The sequence below is a fragment of the Geotrypetes seraphini genome, chromosome 15 (genome assembly GCF_902459505.1).
Source record: "Geotrypetes seraphini chromosome 15, aGeoSer1.1, whole genome shotgun sequence".
Lineage (NCBI taxonomy): Eukaryota > Metazoa > Chordata > Amphibia > Gymnophiona > Dermophiidae > Geotrypetes > Geotrypetes seraphini.
Genome location: NC_047098.1, coordinates 59,554,005 through 59,578,378, shown reverse-complemented (window position 1 = coordinate 59,578,378; position 24,374 = coordinate 59,554,005). Strand labels below are relative to the sequence as shown.

At 43.6% G+C, this 24,374-nt stretch overlaps 1 protein-coding gene across 3 annotated transcripts in view; it reads right to left on the bottom strand.

Annotated features, from left to right (window-relative positions):
* GALNT17 (polypeptide N-acetylgalactosaminyltransferase 17) overlaps positions 1-24,374 on the bottom strand; it is a 361,915-nt gene that overhangs the window by 204,896 nt on the left and 132,645 nt on the right. For all 3 annotated transcript variants that reach the window (XM_033921217.1, XM_033921216.1, XM_033921218.1), the window contains one exon: positions 5,173-5,347. In XM_033921217.1, the coding sequence (XP_033777108.1) occupies positions 5,173-5,347 (175 nt within the window). The remainder of the gene's footprint in view (positions 1-5,172; positions 5,348-24,374) is intronic.

Genomic DNA, 24,374 nt, shown 5'->3' with positions numbered 1-24,374 from the left:
GCTCCCCTGGAAGAACGGTATAGAAAATTAAATGAAGTTCATAATGCTGCTCATGCAGGGAAAATGAAAAAGTTACGAGGGAAGGGGCCCATGTGCGCGGCAGGGGGGGTTGGAAAGGAGTGGGGGGAGTGTAGAGGAAGAAGTTTTAAGATAGGCACCGTTAAGCGTGATTCTGTAAATGGCACTTAAGCGTGATCGACACAGGGCTGGCACTATTTTTCTAGGCGTCGACAAACTTAGGCTCCGTTTACAGAAGCTGGGCCTTACTGTCCAAAGCGAAACTGGCTATTTTAGGGGCTTTCTGGGAGCACAGTCAACCCTTGACTGGTTAAGTGCTGATATTCAGCACTTAACTGGCCAAGTTAACCTAGAGTTACCAGATTTTTCAAATGGAAAATTCGGACCCCTACACCCGCCCCCCCCCCAAGCCCGCCCAGTGCCAAGTTGATTTCATATTTGATAAAATCCCACCTTAGCCCAGCCCCAGCCCCGCCCCCCCCACTCTCGCCCGGCAGGAGGGCATCTGCGCATGTGCGCATGCATTGTGATGACATCATGCGCACATGCGCGTGATGTCATCACGTCACATTCGCACATGCGCGGATGGCCCTCCTGCCCGACGGCGATTTGTTGGAAGCTTTTCAAAACCCAGATGAAGTGCCAGGTTTTGAAAAGCCGTCCGGACCCCCCCGAGCATGTCCTCAAAAGGAGGGCATGTCGAGGGAAATCCGGAAGTCTGGTATTCCAAGGTTAAGCCCCATAAAAGTCAGGCTTATCTTTATGCAGCGCCCTATTGCCAGTTAAGTGCTGAATACCACACTTAACTGGCTATGTACATCCAGAAATTCAATGCTGGAGCTCAGACACGGTCTGGCGCAGAATTTCCAGGGATAACACTGGCCGCGGTCAGCAAAACGCTGATTGCTGCCGAATTAATATCAAGCTCAAGAAGTTTAAGCTCATGTCTGTTCAACTTAAGTTTTTTGTTCAGGTACAGCCGGCATTCCCCTGAAAGACGGCTCACAATCTCAGCTTGTACCTGAGGCAATTGAGGTTAAGTGACTCATCGAAGGTCACAAAGAGCATGAAAATGATTCAAACACTGGCTTCCCTGACTAGTGCTCTCAAAACTAGGCTGCTCTTCTGCTCCAGGTTATTCCTCTACTTATGTATTTATTAAGTGGCATATTGGAGGTACTTTTATTTTATTCTGCAGTTTACACTGAATAGTAATCAGGTACTCTACGTATTTTCCCTAGCTGTCCCAGTGGGCCTGGGACAATGAAGGGTTAAGTGACTTGGCCAGGGTCACAGGGAGCAGCACTGCAACCTCAGGGTGCTGAGGCAGCCGCTCTAACCACTAAGCGACTCCTCTCCTCAAGTGACACGTAGGGGTCCTTTTACCAAGGCGCGCTAGCCGATCTAGCGCGCGCTAAATATTAACGCTCGCTAAATGCTAACACGTCCATTATATTCTATGGACGTGTTAGCATTTAGTGTGCTTAGTAAAAGAGGGGGTTAGTTAAAGTGCATTTTAAGGCACCTATGTCAGCAAAGCCTATTTTATAAAGACAAGTAGGCATCCACGTTTCTTTATAAAATTCCAGTGTGCGTGGCAGGTGTGGACATTTGGCACAATCCTAGAGCAGGCGCACACATCTGCACCATTATCCGAGACTATAGTGTTTTAAATCTGTACCCACACTTGCACACTCCACCAGTGACATACGCGCCATCCTACTCAATATTTTGGAGGCCATTAATTTACACACGTAGGTGACCATATCTGACCATAAATAACAGTAAAATATCACAAAGCGGGTGTGTACTTTACTGCTTAAAGCAGGGGTGTCCAACCTGTGGCCCCGTGAAGTATTTTGTGCGGCCCCGGTCGAGGGCGATGCAGTGTTTTCCTCTGCTGCCCCCGGGTGTTTACCGTCTTGCCGGCTCCCTCCTTTGCAGCTGCAGCGTTTGCGCGGCCTTATAAAAAAATTTTCGGCCAATGCGGCCCAGGGAAGCCAAAAGGTTGGTCACCCCTGGCTTAAAAGTATGCAATACCTAATAAAATTACACTACATTACATTACAATGGTGTCTTTTATTCTGCAAATGCCTTGCAGTTCTAGGCAGATTATAAAAAGAGGAGATTCTGTCATATCCAGATTACAAGATAGCTATTTGGTTGGTACGATTGAGGGCAATTCCTTAACTGAGTGCCCGATTTGCATGCTATTTGCATATATAAATGTACAGAATAGCAGCAGTTTAGCAGGTAAGGGTACGCTTACACATGTTACAGCAGCAATGCAGCTAAACGCAATTTTATAAGTGACACAGACTGTAAATGCAACTGGGTATTCGCATGGGTGGGGCATAGATATTGCTGCATTTAAGTGCCCAAAGTCACATCAGGTCTTTGGATGTACTTGCAGGCACTTTGATCTTAGGGAAGCCTTCTGGGTCAGCCAAGGGCAGCGTGTTGGAACAGTTTCCCATGGCTTTGTGAAGAAAAACGTTTGGCTGCCTGGAAGGAAGGAGGAAGAGGCCACCAGGAAACAGGTACACACCGTGGGAGGGGAGCACAAACTTGGGGCATAGAAGGGAGGGAGAGAGGGTGAACTTGGGAATAGAATGGAGAGGGAGGGGGCATGAACTTGGGACATAAGATGGAATGGCAGAGGAAGAACGGGAAAGAGATGCTGAGGGGGGCTAGGAAATAGAAAGGGAGAATTGTTGGACATGGGTATCTTAATGAGAGGGAATGAGAAATGCTGCACATAGGGGAAAGAAGAAAGAGGAGACTTGTTGGGCATAGAAAAGAACAGAGAATTATTGGTCATGGTGGTGGGAGAGGAGTGTGGTAGAGATGCATGGGGAAGAAATGAGGAGATGAAAGGGAGAAATGTTGGATGTGGTGGTAGAGAGGGAACAGTGAGACAGATGGAAAGGGATGCAAGAGGAAGGAATGTTGGACATGGTGGTGGAGGGAATGGAGGGAGAAATGCAGCATAGTGCTGGAGAGGGGTGATAGAAGGAGAAATGATGGGCATGGGGCTGGTGGGCATGTGCAAAGGATGCTGCACAGGGTCTGGGGGATGAGACAGGGAGCAGTGTTGAACAAGAAACAACTTTTTGTGGACATACAGTGTAAAACATCTCAGTAAATTGTTTTTCTTTATTTTCTGTAAGTACTCAAAGCTTTGTTTTTGTGTAAAATGCATATATATCCATATCGCATTAAAAAATCTTATCTCAAACCTCCCTCTCTACCCATTGCGGCTCTTTGTAAATCTTGGGTCAAGAATTTAAGATAAAATGGCTCTTTGCTTTAAAAGGTTGCAGACCCCTGTCCTAGGCTGTTGGTGACTGGCAAGTGACCATTGGAGGAACCAGTGGCAACTAGCGGAGAGACTGGTAATGGTACCAGAAGCAGCCAGAAGAACTAGAGACTCTTGACTAATGGTGACTGGCGAGTGACCGGCAACCAGCAGAGAGACTGGTAATGGTACCGGATGCAGCCAGAAGACCCAGAAGTTCAGTGAGGGTTGAAGAGGACCAGAGGGACCAGTAGAGACTGGAATGATCTATGGTGGCCAAATTGACCAGGGAAGTGTGTTCAGAAGAGCCTGGTAGTGAAGAGTGTCTGGAAGAACCTGGTGGTGGAAGGGAGAAATGTGACCAGAGGAGCCTAGTGGTGGTGATATGACGGGAGATGACCACTCGGCCCATTCACAGTAGATCAACATGCATTAAATTGATTTTGCATGCAATACATTTTTGAAGACACACTAAAGAACTGAGGACCTGATTCTATAAATGGCGCTTAGCTGCTAGGTGCTATTGAGCGCAATTTTCAATCAACTGCTAGGTACCATTTATAGGATCACGCCTAGTGATGCGTAAGAGATCTTAAGCACCAGTAGACATTGAAAGCTTAGGCGCACTACCATTTAGGCCAGGGTTTTCTTGTCCTAAATGAGTGCGCTTAAGTTAGACGCCTACTGGCGTCTAAGTCAAACTACACCTAAAATCCATCCCAAATCCACTCCTAACCACGCCTACTGAGTTAGGCGCCTACTCCTAATTCATTTTTTAATAATTTTTTTTAATTGTTGTTGTAATGACACTTTCAATTTCAAAACTACATTAGGCCAATCAAGAAAATTAAGTCCCATGTCGTTGTTTGATCGGTACTAATTTGCTATATGTTTCAATAAAACTTGTCAATTAATCAAAAAGAAAATTAAGGGGTCCTTTTAATAAGGCAAACATGTTTTTTTCTGTTACATAGAGCATTCTGGACCCCTGTTCGTTTAAAAAAATTTGATTGATCTAAGTCGGATAGATCTTGGCATTGTCATCTTGAAGCAGGGACTTTAGATCGTTTATTGTTCTATTGTCCATTTATTATGGCTTTCTGGAAATCAATTTGGGGCCAAATTAATAGTTTGTTAGAAAATTATGTGGCATTATCGTATGATACAGTATTATATGGCATGTCTATGAGAGCTAAGAGCCAAATATCTTCCAAAAATAATAAACTCTTACTTATTTTAACAGGAGTCGCCATACAACAAATAACTTGTAATTGGAAAAATTGGAATAGATTAAACTACAGTTTTTGGTGGAATTCAGTGTGTCATATTTATAAAATGGAAAGAACATTAGCTATTCAGAAAGGAAATTTTAATAAATTTCAAGATGTGTGGGGACCATTAACAAATTATTGTAATGAATAGGTATTATTTTCCCTGATATGTACAAATGAAAGAATCGAGTGGGGGGAGGGGGGACTTTATTATATGGTGTATGCGTTATGAGGTATTGAAGAGAAGGGAGGGAAAGGGATAATTCTATGCAATTTAAAGAATTGTAGAGTTTCAAGTGATGTATTTAAGTCAAAATGGTGTTACTTTTTGATGCACTTGATGTAATTATAAAAATGAATAAAGAATTTTAAAAAATAAATAAATAAGGCGTGCAAACTGATTTAGCTCACGCTAAATGCTAAGGCATCCATTATATTCTATGGGTGCCTTAGAATTTAGTGCGCCGTAATAAATAGACCCCTAAGTTAAGTGCCTAGAATCTGGACCTGAATGAATGCTATTGAATTCATCCCTCTGTTCCAGTTCTGCTTATTTGAACATGATATTCCATGATCTGTACATACCAGCCAGCAGTGAATTCCACATGAGCATCAAAGAATCCAGTTATCTGTCCAGTGGCTGCCTTCCATCCCTCAATTCGTGCTCGGATAAGACCTTCTCTTTTTTGGTTGCGGACCACTTTCACTAGGCCAGGATAGCGCTTATGGACATATTCTTCCAAGGGACCTTTCAGTTCCTCTACATAACAGAAGCATCAGAGAAGATCAGTTTAGAACATGTGAGGTCACTGCAAACCATCAGCTATAGAAAGCTCTCAAGTGGAAGTTTGAAGAAACAGAACTAAAGTACAGACATATAAAGCCTGCATTGTCACTTTGACTTTTGTCTATGGAGTTTATTTCCAGAAAAATGAGGAAGGGTAAAATATATCCCCATTTAAAAATGGTGCAAGAGAATTCAGAGAAAGAAGCTTGATGAATTACGATAGACTTAATTACACATTTTGGTGGGCAAACTTATGGCCCCAAGCCATCTTAATAATGGCTTATGGATTTCTCTTTTAGGAAATTATCCAAACCTTTATTAAACCCTGCTCAGTTAACCGCTTTCGCCACATTCTCCATCAATGAATTCTAGAGCTAAATTACATGGTAGGCTCCTAACTTGATACCACATTGAGGTAGGCGCCCAATCCAAGGTCCCTACCATAAACTACCCTGTTTCCCCGATGATAAGGCAGGGCCATCAAATAAGACAGCCCCTCCTTTTTAGAAAAAAATGTAAAATAAGGCACACACCCCCCCCCCCGCAAATAAGCCACCCACCGATACCTGCGCTTACCCGAATCGGGTGGTACGGTGGGTGACTCCGTGTGGTCCCTCAGTCTACCATATTTGCCTCCATGGCTGCGTGCCGCGCCTCGTCATGAAGTGAAGAGGAGGAAGTGACAGGACTGCAGCGCGCGCACGTGACTCCGCGCAAGGAAACACAGGCAGCTTCCCTCATCCCTCCCTAACGGAGACTGCAGGAGTTTGTTTACGGCCAGAACATCAAAAGTGAGACACGCAGACAGGTTTCTTTTGCTGTGAGCAATACCACTTACGGTATATAAAGCCTGTTTAAAATGCATACGGTATAGAAACAATGGTTTCACATTGTCAAGTCCCCTCTGATGCTGCACCACAGAATAATCTCTTTACTGTGTTTCCCTGATGGAGAACATTGGGGACATTAAATGGTACAATATATGGTATGATGGATAAAGCTGGCCATACACGGTACGATTTTTCGGCCGACCGATTCTTCAGCCGTCAAATAAGACAGCCCCCCCCCTTTTTAGAAAAAAATGTAAATAAGGCATCCCCCCGAAAATAAGCCCTAGAGCATATTTTGGCCTTCCAAAAAAAATAAGACAGTGTCTTACCATCGGGGAAACAGGGTAGGCATGATTAAGAGTGAGACTGTAGGCATGTTTATTGTGTAGGCACCTAATTTAGAAGCACTCATTTAAGCCAAGAAAACTCTGGCTTAAATAGGGTGGCCTAAGTTTAGGATGCCTTATCGACACCTAAGATCACTTTAGATGCCATTAAGCAAGATTCTACAAAGTGCACCTAGCTATTACAGAATTGCGCTTAAGCACACACTACTCAGCACCTAAGTTTGAGGTGCCATTTATAGAATGGAATTGTAAATGCCAAATAAGAACTTAAGAATAGCCAAGGGTCCATCGAGCCCAGTATCTTGCTTCCACAGGGGTCAATTCAGGTCACAAGTATCTGGCAGAAACCCAAATAGCAGCAACATTCCGGAACCCCAAAGAGTATCAAAATTCCATGCAGAATCCCAAAGAGTAGCATGATTCTGGAATCCCTAACAGTAGCAACATTCCATGCTACTGATCTCAAGTCAAGCAATGACGGTGACGGGACAAAAGCGCGCCGAACAAAGCCGCGCTGACATTTCAGCCCAGACAATTGCGTGCAAGACTCCAGCACGCCGCTTTAAAAGTTAATTTTAAAGAGCTCCGACGGGAGTATGGGAGGGGGGTGTTGGGAGGAACCCCCCACTTTACTTAATACTGTTCATGCTGCTGTTGGCTGCCATTGGGGGGGTGCAACCCACCACATTATACAGAAAACTTAACTTTTTCCGAAAAAAATCAGAAAAAGTTAAGTTTCCTCTATAATGGAGGGTTCCAACCCCCCACCCCAATGGCAGCGCGAACCCTATTAAGTAAACTAGGGGGGAAAGGGGGTTCCCTCACTCACACCCCCCGTCAGAACTCTTTAAAATTAACTTTTCCGGCGGCGCGCTGGAGTCTTGCGCCCAATTGTCTGGGCTCAAATGTCAGCGCAGCTTTGTCCAGCACGAATGACTGTGAACTTGCAATGACTACCCCCCATGTCTGTTTCAATAGCAGACTATGAACTTTTCCTGCAGGAACTTCTCCATACTTTTTTTTAACATGCTAACTAATGTTGCCACAAACTCTGGCAACAAGTTCTAGAGCTTAACTATTCGTTGAGTGAAAAACTATTTCCTCCTATTTGTTCTAAAGGTACTTCCATATAACGTCTTTGAGTGTCCCCTAGCCTTTGTAATTTTTGAAAGAGTAAAATAATAAATTCACTTTTGCCCATTCTATACCACTTAGGATTTTGTAGACCTCAATCATATTCCCCCTCAGGCATCTCTTCTCCAAACTGAAGAGCCCTAACCTCTTCAGCCTTTCCTCATATGAGAGGAGTTCCATCCACTTTCGTATTCTGGTTGCTCTTCTTTGAATCTTTCTAGTTCCGCTATATCTTTTTTGAGATATGGCAACCAGAATTGAATGCAATACCATGTACCATGGAGGTTGTACCATGGAATGATACAGAGGCATTATAATGTTCTTTCCCAGAGCATCTTGTGCAAAGCATGTGTTTTTTTCACTTCTTCCTCCTTAAAGTGGTAACTAAGAACATAAGAACATAAGAATTGCCACTGCTGGGCCACACCAGTGGTCTATCCTGCCCAGCAGTCCACTCACACGGCGGCCCCAAGGTCAAGACCAGTGCTCCAAATGAGTCCAGTCTCACAAGTTTAGCATGAACTTGTCCAACTTTGTCTTGAAACCCTGGAGGGTGTCTTCCCCTATAACAGACTCCAGAAGAGCGTTCCAGTTCTCTACCACTCTCTGGGTGAAGAAGGACTTCCTTACGTTTGTGCGGAATCTATCCCCTTTCAACTTTAGAGTGCACCCTCTCGTTTTCCCTACCTTGGAGAAGGTGAACGGTCTGTCTTTCTCTACTAATTCTATTCCCTTCAGTATTTTGCATGTTTCGATCATGTCCCCTCACAGTCCCCTCTTCTCAAGGGAGAAGAGGCCCAGTTTCTCTAATCTCTCGCTGTACGGCAACTCTTCCAGCCCCTTAACCATTTTAGTCGCTCTTCACTGGACCTAGAGAATGACACGGTGGCGGTTTACCCGCGGCCACCGACATTTTAGCCGCGGGTCACCCGCCGAAAACGGGGAAGAAAACTAGCAGTCGCTGCGGCGACGGGGACAAGGCCATTCACCGCCCGCGGGGCGGTGAATGGTCTTGTCCCCCCGCAGTGAGGCATGAAGGATCGCGCGGGTCCCCCGCAGCTCACACCGCCCCACCCAATCGATTCCAGTGTCCAGCCAGCTCTCTCCCCTCTCCTCACCCCAGTCCGCAGATCCTCCTCCTCGGCGACCCGCACGCTACCAGAGAGCCGCGCACACCCGCCGCTGCTCAGCCTCGATCTTCTGCTCTGACGCAACCGGGAACCAGGAAGTGGCAGCAGAGCAGAAGATCGAACACTGAGCAGCGCGCGTGTGCGGCTCCTTGGGAAAGCGCGCAGGTTGCCGAAAAGAAAACCCACAAACCAAGGTGAAGAGAAGGGAGAGAGCCGGCCAAACACCAGGATGGACTGGGCAGGCAGGTAGTGGCCGCGGGGACCGTGCGATCGCTAGTGTTCCCGGCTCAAATTGGAAGGAGGGAGTGAAAGGAAAAAGGCTTATATGGATGCAGCGGGGACGGTGACGGGGCGGTGAATGGGATGGCAGTGGCGGTGACGGGGCGGTGAAAGGGATGGCGGTGACGGTGACGGGGCGGTGAAGGGATCGGCGGTGATGGGGCGGTGCAGAGGATGGTGGGCCGGTGACGGGGACAGATTTTTTCCCCGTGTCATTCTCTAACTGGACCCTTTCGAGTAGTACCGTGTCCTTCTTCATGTATGGTGACCAGTGCTGGATGCAGTATTCCAGGTGAGGGTGCACCATGTCCCGGTACAGCGGCATGATAACCTTCTTCGATCTGTTCGTGATCCCCTTCTTTATCATTCCTAGCATTCTGTTCGCCCTTTTCGCCGCTGCCGTGCATTGCGCAGACGGCTTCATCGACTTGTCGATCAGAACTCCCAAGTCTCTTTCCTGGGAGGTCTCTCCAAATACTGCCCTGGACATCCTGTATTCATGCATGAGATTTTTGTTACCGACATGCATCACTTTATACTTATCCACGTTGAACCTCATCTGCCATGTCGCTGCCCATTTCTCGAGCTTGATTATGTCACATTGCAGATCTTTGCAATCCCCTTGTGTCTTCACTACTCTGTATAACTTCGTATCGTCCACAAATTTAATCACCTTGCTCGTTGTACCAATGTCCAGATCATTTATAAAGATGTTGATGAGCATGGGTCCAAGCACTGAGCCCTGCGGCACCCCGCTGGTGATGCTATTCCAGTCTGAGAATTGTCCATTTACCCCCACTCTCTGTTTCCTATGCTCCAGCCAGTTTTTAATCCACGTGAGTATTGCACCCTCGATTCTATGGCTCTCAATTTTCCAAAGTAGTCGTTCATGTGGAACCTTGTCGAACGCCTTCTGAAAATCCAGATAAACAATGTCGACCGGGTTGCCCTTGTCTATCCGCCTGTTTACTCCTTCGAAGAAGTGCAGCAAGTTCGTCAGGCAAGATCTGCCTTTATTGAAACTGTGCTGGCTGGTCCACATCAGATCGTGTCCATCAAGGTGATCAATGATGCGGTCCTTTATCAGCACCTCTACCATCTTTCCCGGTACCGAGGTCAGACTCAACGGTTTGTAGTTTCCCGGATCTCCCCTCACACCTTTTTTGAAGATCAGTGTAACATTTGCCACCTTCCAGTCCTCCAAAATCTTTCCCGATTTGATTGACAGATTGGGTATTAGTTGAAGCAGTTCAGCTATAGTCCTTTTCAGTTCCTTGATGACCCTCGGATGCTTGCCATCCGGTCCCGGGGATTTATCGCTCTTAAGCCTATTGATCTGCCTGCATACCTCTTCTAGACTGACCGTCAACCCTGTCAGTTTCCCGTCTTCGTTTCCAGCATATAGCCTGATGGGTTCCGGTACGCTGTGTATATCCTCTTCGGTAAATACAGACGCAAAAAATGTGTTCAGTTTGTCGGTGATTTCTTTGTCCTCCTTTAGCACTCCCTTTATTCCACGGTCATCCAACGGCCCCACCGCTATCCTCGCAGGTCGTTTCCCCTTAATATATCGAATGAACGGCTTGAAGTTTTTCGCCTCCTTGGCTATTTTTTCCTCATAGTCTCTTTTGGCTCCTTTTACCACCTTATGGAACCTGCGTTGATGTTGTTTGTGCTTGTTCCAGTTTTTGTCCGTTTTTTACCTTTTCCATTCCTTAAATGAAGTTTTCTTGTCTCTGATTGCTTCCTTCACCTCTACAGTGAGCCATGTTGGTTCTTTGTTCTTTTTCGTCTTGGATCCTTTGTTGATACACGGTATATATAGATTTTGTGCCTCGGTAACTGTGTCCTTAAAATGGGACCAAGCTTGCTCTAGTGTTTTTACAGTGCTTATCCTTTTCTTAATCTTCTTCCCCACCATCAGTCTCATCCCTTTGTAATTCCCTTTTCGGAAGTTCAGCACCATGGCCATCGTTTTGGACCGATGTTTCCCACCTGCATCCAGGTCGAAGTGGATCATATTGTGATCGCTGCTTCCCAGCATCCCTTCTTCTTCTACATGTTGTGCTGGTCCTCGTAGTCTATTTAGAATTAAGTCCAGAATTGCATTTCCTCTCGTATTTTCCTTGACGAGTTGTTCCAGCAATCGTCTACAGTATCCAGGAACTTGGTCTCCCTAGCACAGCCGAGGTGCCTAGATTCGAGTCTATCCCCGGATAGTTGAAGTCACCCATGATAACTACGTTGCCTTCCTTGCAGTTGTGCTTAATCTCGTCTGTCATTTCTCCATCAATTTCTTCGGACTGCCCTGTGGTTTGGTAGTAGATGCTAATCTTCGTTTCCAGTCCATTTGTTCCTGGAATTTTGACCCATAGAGACTCTAACTTATCTGTCTGGTGTGGCGTGTTCTCTCCAGTAGATTCAATTCCCTCTTTGACGTATATGGCAATGCCCCCACCTTTTTGAGCCACTCCGTCTCTGCGGTATAGTTTGTATCCTGGTAGCAGTGTCCCAGACGTTTTCCTCAGTCCACAATGTTTCTGTGATGCCGATGATGTCAAAGTTATCTTTTTGTGCCATAGCTTCTAATTCACCCATCTTATTCCTTAGGCTCCTTGCGTTCGTGTACTACACTTGAGTTTACGACCCATTCCTTTCTTGCATTTCCTTCCCTCTTATGTCCCTTTCAATCTGTCTTGCTTGTGATCCGGTGGGCCTTCCCCTATATTTTCCTGCGCGGTATCCTCTTGTGAGTCTTCCCCTCTATCTTCCTGCATGGTATCCTCCGGGTATACCGGTTCCCGAACCATCGACTCTCTCTCTCGGTCAACTGTCGGCTTTCCCCTTCTTCCTAGTTTAAAAACTTCTCAACTTCTCTCTTGATGTTGCTTGCTAGTAGCCTCGTTCCGTCTCTGCTGAGGTGGAGTCCGTCCTTCCTGTATAGCTTGCTCTTCCCCCAGAACACCGTCTATATCCCTTGGTAGATTAGCTCGTGGGACCGACCAGGATCAGTGAGTTCTCTCAATATGTTGGTAGGCTCCAGTTCCCTGATCAATATCAGGACCCAGCAGTTTTTGCACAGTTATCCATACCACTTCTGTAGTTGGGGGAGGGTCCTGAGGGAGGGGTGTTAGCGGTTGGGGGGAGTCGGAAGGGAGCTGTTAGTGGAGGGGGGGTGGTGCTATCCAGCAGGATGGGTTGGGCAACCTCCTGCTGGTGATCATGAGAGGCTGAGGTGGGGGGGTCTTCTTCCTGCCGGTGATCATGGGTGGGGGTCTTCTTCCCGCAGGAAGGTTTGGGCACCCTCCTGCTGGTGATTGGGTGTTGGGAGTCTTCTTCCAGTAAGAGGGGTTGGGCACCCTCCTGCCGGTGATCGGGGGGTTGGGCAGTCTTCCGGCAGGAGGGGTTGGGCACCCTCCTGCCGGCAATTGTTGGGGGGGACAGGCGGTTGTGGCCATTATACCTATCGCAGCCGCGTCTACTTACAATGTAGGCCATTTTTCTGGCCTACTTTGTAAGCATCTCCCGCTCTACTAGGGAGATGCATAGGGCCGCCTAAGGCTACCGCCTAGCCTTAGGTGAGCTTAGGCTGTCTTGCGGGCATCCCTTCAATATAGGCGGCCTGCCTGGGGAGCATTTTTTTTAAAAAGCGTGCATCCCGATTGGCTAATTAGACAGCTGTAGGACAACTGCCTATAATCGGGATGCACTTTGTAGAATCCTGGCCTTAGTGGCCAAGGACCATAGTGTGTCCACCTATTCTTCCATATTGGCTTCAGTGTCATCTAACCAGTGCCCTACATCTGCCACAACAGAGTACGGGTCAGTTACCAGTGTAACGATCTCTCCTTTAAATGTTTTTGCATCAAAAGATATAACAGCTCCCTCAGTCCCACCAGGAGGATTGGGTTGGTCTCCTGAGCCCCTATGCCCAAGCTCTTCTCCCTCGTCATCCAACATTCTGTGCCTCGTGATATCTGTAGCTGGCATCTTTGCTCCCTCTTGTCACAGCACAATGGAGGCAGGTAAGAACATAAGAATTGCCGCTGCTGGGTCAGACCAGTGGCCCATCATGCGCAGCAGTCCACTCATGTGGCGGCTCTTAGGTCAAAGACCAGTGCCCTGATACTAGCCTTACCTGCATATGTTCCAGTTCAGCAGGAACTTGTCTAACTTTGTCTTGAGTCCCTGGAGGGTGTTTTCCCCTATAACAGGGTAGGAGAATTTCTTAGAGTCTACCAGTTTTTCCTCACCATCTTAGCATTCCAATGCCATTCCCAAGTTGAATCACACCATGGGGAGAGTGATATGCTGTCACACTGCAGAGAAAATAAACCCTGATTTTGGACGGTTAAGGCAGAGCTCTCAATTCAGGACCTTGATGCTGTTGTTGAGAAGTTTAAAAACAGAACTGGCACCATTATCTGAAGGCTCTTAGTTACACCTGAGTCACAAATATATAACTTTATATACAGATCTAGGTAGATATTTGCATTCTTCAACTTGGATAAGCAGTTTGAATTTCTTCTCTATGAAAGATACAATATAATTTACAATTCTGTGGCATCATATGCCGTTCTAATTACCATAACTTCCAGTTAAATTCCCTTGTGTCTCCAGGCAATAAATCTTACAAAGGAGGACATTTTTAATACCCATAAAAAATTCAAAATTGCTGAACTACAGAAAGGCCATGCCTTTGAATATTCATCAGGCTAAGGCAGGCATTAATTGAGAGCACTAGGCAATGTAAGTGGCTCTGATATTGCTGCCAAAACTCCTTTTATGCTTTCAAAGGCATAAATATATACAACAGAATCTTATTTGGTACAAAAGTACATATATAGGGAGAGACTAGAGATAGTAAAAAAGATTGCTTATTGAGCTTGATATTCAAAGAGATCCAACTGGGCAGGGGAGACACCGATCTAATTAAACCCACATGAGCTGGGCCGAGTAATGCCGCCGGGTATCTCTATTAACTGGCTATTTCATATTTGGCTATGTTAGGGATGGTCTGGGGCGGAGTTTGGGCAGAGCCACAACTTAAGCCAATTAGCAGCCATATTTAGTCCACTAATCAGCTAAGTAAGCACAAGATAACTGGGCAACAGTCTGAATATCAGGTGGTTCCTAGTTAACTTCCAGGTCAGCAGATTATTCAATGCCGAGAGTCATGCATGCTCTAGCAATGAGGCCCTGATTCTATAAATGACATCTACAGTTAGGCACCTAGATTGACGTGCCTAGCTGATCTATGTATCAAACGTAATTTTTTTTAAAAGGCTTTATCGGTGCCGATAATTAATATAAACTGGACTTCAATTAGATGGTACAGTTCTGGAGATTGCTTCTTCAAAAGAATATAAAAAGGATGGAGTCGGTGCAGAGGAAGGCTACTAAAATGGTACGTGGTCTTCGTCATTAGGTGTATGGGGACAGACAAAAAGATCTCAATATGTATACTTTGAAGGAAAGGCGGGAGAGGGGAGATACGATATAGACCAGTGGTCTCAAACTCGCGGCCCGGAGGCCATATACGGCCCGCCAGGTACTATTTTGAGGCCCTTGGTATGTTTATTATAATCACAAAATAAAATAAAACAGTTTCTTGATGATATGTCTCTTAGCTATAAATTACAATATTATAAGAACATAAAAAGTTGCCTCCGCTGGGTCAGACCAGAGGTCCATCGCGCTCAGCAGTCTACACCCAGGGGGGGGGGTAAGTTAAAGTTGTTCTGGTGAGGGGTGCCGGTTCGCATGGGGGGGGAGGCTTTGTGAGCGGGGGGGGGGGGGGGGGGGAGCAGCGCCACTGGCCTCGGGGGGGGTGGGGGGTGGGAACGTATCAAAGCGAGTTTCCATTATTTCTATGGGGAAACTCGCTTTGATATATGAGTATTTTGGTTTACGAGCATGCTTCTGGAACAAATTATGCTCGTAAACTAAGGTTCCACTGTATATCTATACATAAACTTCTTAGCACCACACCACATTGATTAGATTTGTTTGTATGGATCTTCAGATCGCCATCAGGGATAGAATGCTCCCGACTGCTTAAGTCTCCATCAATCCAGTTATTAATGTGCTTATTAGTCACTAATTTTTCCATGTTATTTTTTCATATATTTCTTTTTCTTTGTGCAAAACAGAAAAAATTTAAAAAAAACTTTTACACCACTTATCATGTGTGTTTTTTTTCAGGTGCGTTAAATCTTCAAATTGCCACCTCTCCTGACATGCATGTTTCAAAGAAACTTTCTTCAGGGTCGAGAGGATCGATAACATCTGAGGGAGCATTGATATACGGCATAGCAGGTACGTTATCCAGATAAGTGCTTTAAATATTGACTTTTTAGAGATTCTAGTTTCCTCCTATTACTCCAGGTAGCACCAGGAACCTTTGTCTTCCCAAAATACTAGAGGCACATTCTTTGAAGGGGACAACCCCTCATTGCCACCTTATGTCTATCCTCTCATTCAACTTTTTTTCCTTATAATTTAGACCAGACATGGGCAAACTTCAGCCCGAGGGCCTTATCCTGCCCGTTTAGTTTTTTTTAATTCGGCCCGCCAACCATCCGAACCCCACCCACTGCGAGCATTACATACCTCCCTCCAGAGCAGCGTCGGGCCGGCAGCACTCTAAACATGCTGCTTCACTGCCTTCTCTCATCGGGAAATTCCCTCTGCCGCATCACTGATGATGTCATCAGTAACATGGCACACAGAAGGCCCTGACGAGAGTTTAGAGTGCTGCCGGCCCGACGCTGCTCTGGAGGGAGGTATGTAGGGCTTGCAGTCGGCGGGGGTTCAGATGGAAGGGAAGGATGGAAGGTCAGTGGAGGTTCAGCTGTGTGGTGGAGGGCGGGTGCTCAAGGGTTCTGCTGCACAAGGGATGAGAGAGAGGGAGGGAAGGATAGAAGCTGGGCAAGGGTTCTGCTGCACAGGGGGATGGGAGGGATGGAGGGATAAAAAATGCTCTTGGTCCGGCCCTTCTGTCAAATTTAAGAACCTATTGTGGTCCAAGAGTCAAAAAGTTTGCCCACCCCTAGTTTAGACACTTGATACCTGGTCCATTTCCACTACATTAGACACTGCCATTGGAATCAGCCATGGAAAAACAGATATGCATTGACTGCAGTTTATATCCTGTCCCTCACGAAGTTAACTATGTCTGCATAAACAGATTCACTGTGGACTTCTTCAGACGTATTCATGAATGTAGAATCCATTTGTATGAAATTGTTTATTTCATAATCTGTTTGGAGCACCTCCAAAGATTGCTGTTTCTCAGTTAACAGCACATGTTAGTGTACTGGGAAGATTGCATTAGAAATAATACAAAAAAAAAGAATCCAACCTAAAATTGAGGTGATGATTGACACAAGGTAGAAAAAGAAATGCATATATATTCAGCCTCTTGTGCTCTTTACACTAGCTGACCTGTGCACAAGACTTCAAATGTGTCGACAGTGCAGGTAGGTGTGCAAGACACAACCACCACCAGCCGGAATAAGAGCTATAAGCACACATATTACCGTAAAAAATTTTTCTTTATATTCTGATATATTTTCTTTTATTGACCTTTTGTCCGTCTGCAGCTGTAACCTGTTGCACAGTTTGCTTCAGATATGTACAGTGGGAGTATTTTGTATCACAAAAAAAAATTAAAAAAAAAAAATTGGCAGCATTGATGCATGCCCTAATTTTAAGTAGATTCTAAATGTGTTTTATGTTTTATTGAAATTTGATATACTGCTGCAGCTTCCAACAGTTCTAAGAGGTTCACATTAAAAAAAAATGATTTAAAAAGAAAAGAACTACATCAAAATATAAAGGAAAGACCTAAAAGCATTCAGACAAGAAACTATTGGAAACAGTGCATAGCATACCCCCCCCCCATAGGTTTATACTTTTCGTCTGCCAAAATATTACAAATTAGTAAATGTGGTTTCTACTAGATATATATATCTTTACCAAAGGCTTGAGAGAAAAAAAATAACATTTAAGTAACCTTTTAAAAGCAATAAAATTAGATTCCAATCGTAAGTAACCCGGTAATAGAAACATAGAAAGATGACGGCAGATAAGGGCTATAAGCCCATCAGGTCTGCCCACTCTATTGACCCACCCCTTTAAGTCTACTGACCCCTTAATCATACAGCCACTCTACTGACCCGCTCCTTCAAGTCTATATCCTAGCGACCCTATTCCTTGACTTGACCCTTGTTGGGAACCCACATAGGTATCCCATTTATTCTTAAAGTCTGGGATGCTGCTGGCCTTAATCACCTGCACTGGAAGCTTGTTCCAATGCTCAATCACTCTTTCCGTGAAGAAGTACTTCCTCGCGTCTCCACGAAACTTCCCTCCCTTGAGTTTGAGCGGATGTCTCCTTGTGGTCGAGGAGGTCCTTTGAGAAGAAAGATATCATCTTCCAACTCGACACGTCCCGTGATGTACTTAAATGTTTCAATCATGTCTCCCCTTTCCCTATGCTCTTCGAGAGTGTAGAGCTGCAGTTTGTTCAGTCTTTCTTCGTACATGAGACCCTTGAGCCCCGAGACCATCCTGGTGGCCATCCGCTGAACCGATTCAATTCTGAGCACATCTTTACGGTAGTGTGGCCTCCAGAATTGCACACAGTATTCCAGATGAGGTCTCACCATGGCTCTGTACAATGGCATTATGACTGCTGATGAAGCGTCTCTTGATACAACCTATCATCTGCCGTGCCTTAGATGAAGCCTTCTCCACTTGAGTGGCAGTTTTCATGTCTGCACTGATGATTACTCCTAAATCTCGTTCTGCTGTAGTCCTGGTTAAACTTTCTCCATTCAAGGTGTAGGCTTTGCATGGATTATCGCTTCCGAGATGCATGACCTTACATTTCTTGGCGTTGAAGCCCAGTTGCCAGGTCGAGGACCAACTTTCTAATGTACGCAGGTCATGCGCCATAGTATCCTGTAGATTGCAGTCGCTTACTATATTGCATAGTTTGGCATCATCGGCGAATAAGGTTACCTTATCTTGAAGCCCTTGAGCCAGATCCTCTATAAATATGTTGAAGAGGAGTGGGCCCAGGACTGAGCCCTGCGGCACTCCGCTGGTCACCTCCGATGTTTTACAGAGGGTACCGTTAACCATCACCCTCTGAAGTCTGCCACTCAGCCAGTCATTAACCCATGCAGTCAGTTTCTCTCCTAACCCCATCGATTCCATCTTGTTCAGCAGCCTGCGATGTGGGACGCTGTCAAAAGCCTTGCTGGTCCAGGTATATGACGTCCAAGGACTCTCCCAAGTCCAGCCTTCTTGTTACCCAGTCAAAGAAGCTGATGAGATTGGATTGGCAGGACCTACCCTTGGTGAATCCATGTTGACTGGGATCTAGAGGCTATCCATCTCAAATAATAAAAAATGCTTATAAAAGAGCTAAATACAACATCAGAGAGCTGTTATTAAAAGAACAAGAAGATCACACGTTCTCTGTATCAGAAGATCCGGTTGTTACATGTGTGTTAAAACATTCGACTTCCAGTTCGGAGTTAACTAAAATCATTCGGAAACACTGGGGTATCATCCAATCCCTTCCAGTCTTCAAAGATAATAAACTGAGATTTGCCTTCTTACGAGGAAAGAACCTAAAAGAATTTTTTTACACAAAAGCAGATTTTCGTTCTAATAGTTCTTTGTTTCCTATAGGGCACTACAAGTGTGGACATTGTGCGTTTTGCGATTTTTCTATTTCTACCAAAGAATTCACAAATCCAAAAAATCAGATTACATACAAACTTAAACAGTTTAGCACATGTCAATCGGATCACATGGTATACGTGATCATGTGTCCTTGCCCAATGATTTATGTCGGCATGACAACAAGACCCTTCAGAACCCGCTTAGCCAAACATAAATCAAACATAAAAAGAATGCAAATTAAACAACCTTTGGTGCAGCACTGCATAGATGCATCTCATTCTTTCAACATGCTTAAAGGCTGCAACATTGACTCAATAAAAAAGAATGACGGGGGGGGGGGGGGGGGGGGGGGAGATCGCACTGCCATGTTAAAACGCCGGGAGACATATTGGATTTTCACACTGCAATCACTTCAACCTACAGGTCTTAATGATAAAATAGACTGGTCTGTTTATTTTTAGGTTTTTGACATCAAGATTTCATGTTTTAATTTTCACAGATTTTGCCTGCATCTTAATTGTGACTGAAGAAAGAAATTTTTTTTTGAATGTTCCCTCTAGTGTCACGTCATCACGTTATCACGTCTTCACTTTGTTCACGTCTCACACGCACAGACGCGGCTTTTTGCCGCCAATACTTTTGACAGGGGTATTTAAATGGCTCAGCGTCCTTTGTGACTGACGCCATTTTTAAGCAATGTTTAGTAAGGAACCAGGCCATACACGTTCCATAAGTTTGCTGCTTATTTAAGAATACTGCTCTTAAATTCTTTGTGATTTAATGCATCCATTATTTGCTTACTGAATTGATTTTGAATGTTACTTTATTTTTAGGCACTGTGATTGGTTTCCCCTGACGAAGCCTCGCAGGTGAAACGGTGGCCCCGTTGGGTTTGGATACAGTGCTGTCCTACATTCAAGCTAAGTGCTTCTTTAAATTTCTTGCATCATTGGATGTTTTACAAAATATATATTTAAAAAGAGAAAAAGTAAAAAATAACAAGAGCTATAAAAAGATAAAAGAACATACACACTGACAATTAGCTTTTGTATGCCAAAGGCCAATGATTGAGATCTTGACCGAATCATTATTCAGCAAGATTGGCTTGAATAATCGGTCTCTGAGGCTTGGCATTTATTTGTTTAGAAACTACCTAACAGTATTTTCTCAGAAGTGATTGTGTTGTTTTCATTATCTATTATTACACCCAAGATTTTAGTGGCAGACACAGAAATAACAGGGATATTTATTGAGATGGGAGATCTTTCCATGGAAATAGAAGACATTTGGTTTTTGATATACTGAGTGACAGCATATTTTCGTGGAGCCACTGACTGATTTTATCTAATTTAGAGTTGAATAGACTAATGTCGTCGGAACTGGAGGCATCAATAGGATAAATGATCTGGATGTTATCTGCGTAAGCGTACGCAGTTAGACCAATAGATTGGCAAAGTGTTAATAAAGGAGCCAGGTAAGATATTAAAGAGTAAGGGGGATAGTACAGATTCTTGCGGGATACCGAAACTGTTTTGGATGGAAGAAGTGGTGGAATTATTGAAGGAAACAACAGCAGTGCAATTTGTGAAATGAAAAATAAACCACTTGTTCCAAGATACCTGCCACAGCTAGCCTTCGAAGCAGAGTTGGTGATCTACTATATCGAATGCAGCTGAAAGATCTAAAGAGATGAGGATAACTGATTTATGCTGGTTCAGGAAATATTGTACGGATGTGGTTAAACCTATGAGTGCATGTTCTGTAGAGTAGTTTTTCCGGAAGCCAGTTTGATTGGGATGAAGAGCTTGAGTTTTGTCAAAATAGTCTGAAATTTGGTTAAATATGATTTTTTTTTCTGTTACTTTTGCAAGAAATGGAAGGGTTGAAAAATCATGAGCCTGTAACATAGAGTTTTGTCCACAGCTTGCACTATGACCTCAGCTACAATTAAGGCTTGTTAATTGGTATTCTAGCTTGATCATGCTAGTGATGTGCTAGAGGTGGCTCTTGAAAGCAAAACTGGCCAAAGCCCATAAACAAAAAACTGGGAACCCATCACTAGATGATACCAGTTTATAAAATTACTCCTTAGAATAAAAGTTGTAGAATCCAATGACAAGTTTATTTTTATACAGTTGGTTTCTACATTACATACTGTATATTATGCTGAGATGGTAAGAGAAAGTGGATTTTAGCTGATGATCCACATTTGCTTCAAAAACATCTTTCAAAGTTTGCTCAGCATTACCAGAGGCAGTGTAGAGTGTTGCATCATGAATACGTTTTGGACAAAAATTATTATTATTTTTTTTTTTTTTTGCAACCACACTACTCAGCCAATAAAGTGGATCAGAGGGACCGGGTCCCAACTGGAAACAGATTAATACACCGGTATCTATGCTTGTGACATCCACCTCTCCTTTTTTTGGCCTAAACTACTCACTCAGTCCTGTCAGTACCCGAAGCTATAAATCCTAGCCCGTCTCAACTGAAAAATGATTTGTTGTGACTTCTCTGCTGCTGGCTACAATTCACCTATGGATGATGTTCAGCTGGTAAACAATTTGGAAAAATCTAATAAGGAATATACTGATGAATGAGAAATTAGGACACAAGTTCAAAACCAACTTAAGACACTCTTTTTTTTTTCAGCAAATATTTGTCCCCCTAATTCTATATTTAAAAAAACAAAACAACCCCCCCCCCCCCCCCCACTAAGTATTGCATGTGCAATTTAACTGAATAACACATTAATTAACACTCGTCGTTCTGGTTTATTTACTTTTCCCAATTCCAAAAATTACCGTTACAAAAGGTATTTTGATAGAACCATGGCCTATCAAGCTGGTAAAGTCCAAGCTTGGTTAGATGATATGATTCGACAAACTGCATCCTATTGCACTTTCAGGAAATTAGTAAAGACCTATTTGTTCAAGAAATCTGTTACTTGATTAGTGACTACATCATATTATATAATAATATAAAATTGTATATTGTACTGTTGCTTCTCATATGTTTTGTATTTTATCACTGAATTGGTCAGTTTTCTTATTTTGTGAACCCCTAGACCTCTTTGGGTGTTGGCGGTATAGAAAAATAAAGTTATTATTATTGATAATTGGCATTTTAACAAGCAATTATTGTAAACTGTGCCTACATTTTACACATGAGTTTAAAAAGGGGCACAGAAATGGGCAGGTCATGGATGGATCGGGTGTGTTTCTTTGTTAAGTGCATAATTATAGAGCCTCTTTGTCTAAATTTAGGTGTAGGCATTTGCACCACGGCTTTGTTTGTGTAAATGACTGCATCTACATTTAATCATGTTTCCCGGGCATAAGCTCTATTCTATAAACCAAGTCTAACTTTAAGCATGGCTTATAGAGCAGTGCTTCTTTCAATGACAATTTTTTGATCACCATAGATAGAACTTAGCCCTTGCTGCAAGGATGTGAACAAATAGGTCATGATGGATCTTTTTCATCTGTTGAGTTGCAACTGATGATCATTGTAATCTTGTTTTTAAAAAGAACATAAGGTACTTTTCTGTCACTGTATTATAAATAATTTGTAAATAAATATCCTTTGTAATCACTATTTGATTTGAATAAGCTGCAAACTGGCAAATGAGGTTCAACGTGGATAAGTGCAAGATGATGCATGTCGGTAACAAAAAACATATGCACGAATACATGATGTCCAGTGCTATACTCTGAGAGAGCCCCCAGGAAAGAGACTTGGGAGTACTTGTAGACAAGTCAATGAAATCGTCCGCACAATGTGTGGCGGCGGCGGCGAAGAGGGCAAACAAAATACTAGGGATGATAAAGAAGGGGATCACAAACAGATCTGAAAAGGTTATCATGCCATTGTATCGGACCATGGTACACCTCCATTTGGAACACTGCATCTAACACTGGTCGCCGTACATGAAGAAGGACATAGTACTACTCGAAAGGGTCCAGAGAAGAGCGACAAAAACGGTTAAGTGACTGGAGGAGTTGCCGTACAATTGAGAGGCTAGAGAAACTGGGCCTCTTCTCCCTTGAAAAGAGGAGACAGAGAGGACATGATCAAAACATTCAAGATATTGAAGGGAATAGACAGTAAATAAAGACAGGTTGTTCACCTTCTCCAAGGTAGGGAGAACGAGAGGGCACTCTCTAAAAGGGGATAGATTTCGTACAAACGTAGGGAAGTTCTTCTTCACCCAGAGTGGTGGAGAACTGGAATGCTCTTCCAGAGGCTGTTACAGGGGAAAACGCCCTCAAGGGATTCAAGACCAAGTTAGACAAGTTCCTGCTGAACCAGAACGTACGCAGGTAAGGCTAGTCTCAGTTAGGGTGCTGGTCTTTGACCAGAGGGCCGATGCGTGAGTGGACTGCTGGGCACAATGGACTACAGCAGCGGCAATCCTTATGTTCTTATGTCTTGTATTATACAGTATTGTTTGTCATTTTTATTACTGTTCAAGTACACTGATTATGTTATTTAGGGGTCCTTTAATAAAGGTACACTAACCGATTAAGCGCGCGCTAAAGATTAGAGCGCGCTAAATGCTAAGATGCCCATAGGAATACAATGGATGTCATAGCATTTAGCACGCACTAATCTTTAGCGTGCGCTAAATTGGTTAGTGCACCTTAATAAAAGGACCCCTTAATTTCCAGAAATAGCTAAACTAAACTAAAATTTAACATTATATACCAGGTCTTCAACCAAAGGAAGCTCGACACGGTTAACAATAATTTTTTTTTTTTTTAAATAAATCTTTATTGATTTTTAAACTTTGACAATGCAATACAATTATCTGAACATAAATATTTCATAAAACGCATTATTAAACATACAATTTATACTTAGAACAATCATTTTCTCCCCCCTTACCAAATTACTACGATAAGACAAATTATGTAATTATAATATTATAATTAAGTATTTTATTAAACAAAATATCTTTCCCTCCCCTGGATGTGTAAGGAATTCGACCAAAGGAAGCTCGACGTGGTTAACAAAAAATTTTTAAAAATTAAGTAAAATTAAGTAAAGAGTTAGTTTTCGAAAGGTTTAGCGAATAAAAAAGTTTTTAGAAGTTTACGAAAGAGTTGGAAGGAACTGGGACACCTCAAAATTAGGGGAAGATCATTCCATAATTGGGGAAATTTAAACACCAGAGAGCTGCTAAAATTCTTAACTCCTTGAATTCCTTTCCTAGAAGGAAGAGAAAGTTCAAATCGATAAATGCTTCTCGCATATGAAACTCTATAAACATTCCATAGCAGAGGAACAAAAGGAGCAAAGATACCATGTCAAATCTTAAAACCAATCCGTAAACACTGAATAGCTGAATCTTTCAAATAAATAGATTGCAGCTGATTCAGAATACTGCTGCGAAATTGATCTTTGGGAAATGTAAATTTGATCACATGACTCCGTTGCTCCAGAAGCTTCACTGGCACCCCGTTTATTTCAGAGTTCAATTTCAATGTGCTTGTGTTGCTTTTAAAATCCTACATGGAATTCTTACTCCTCTTATTCCTTTATCGTGGAATGTTTCTAGATTCTCTTTTGCAAGAGGCAA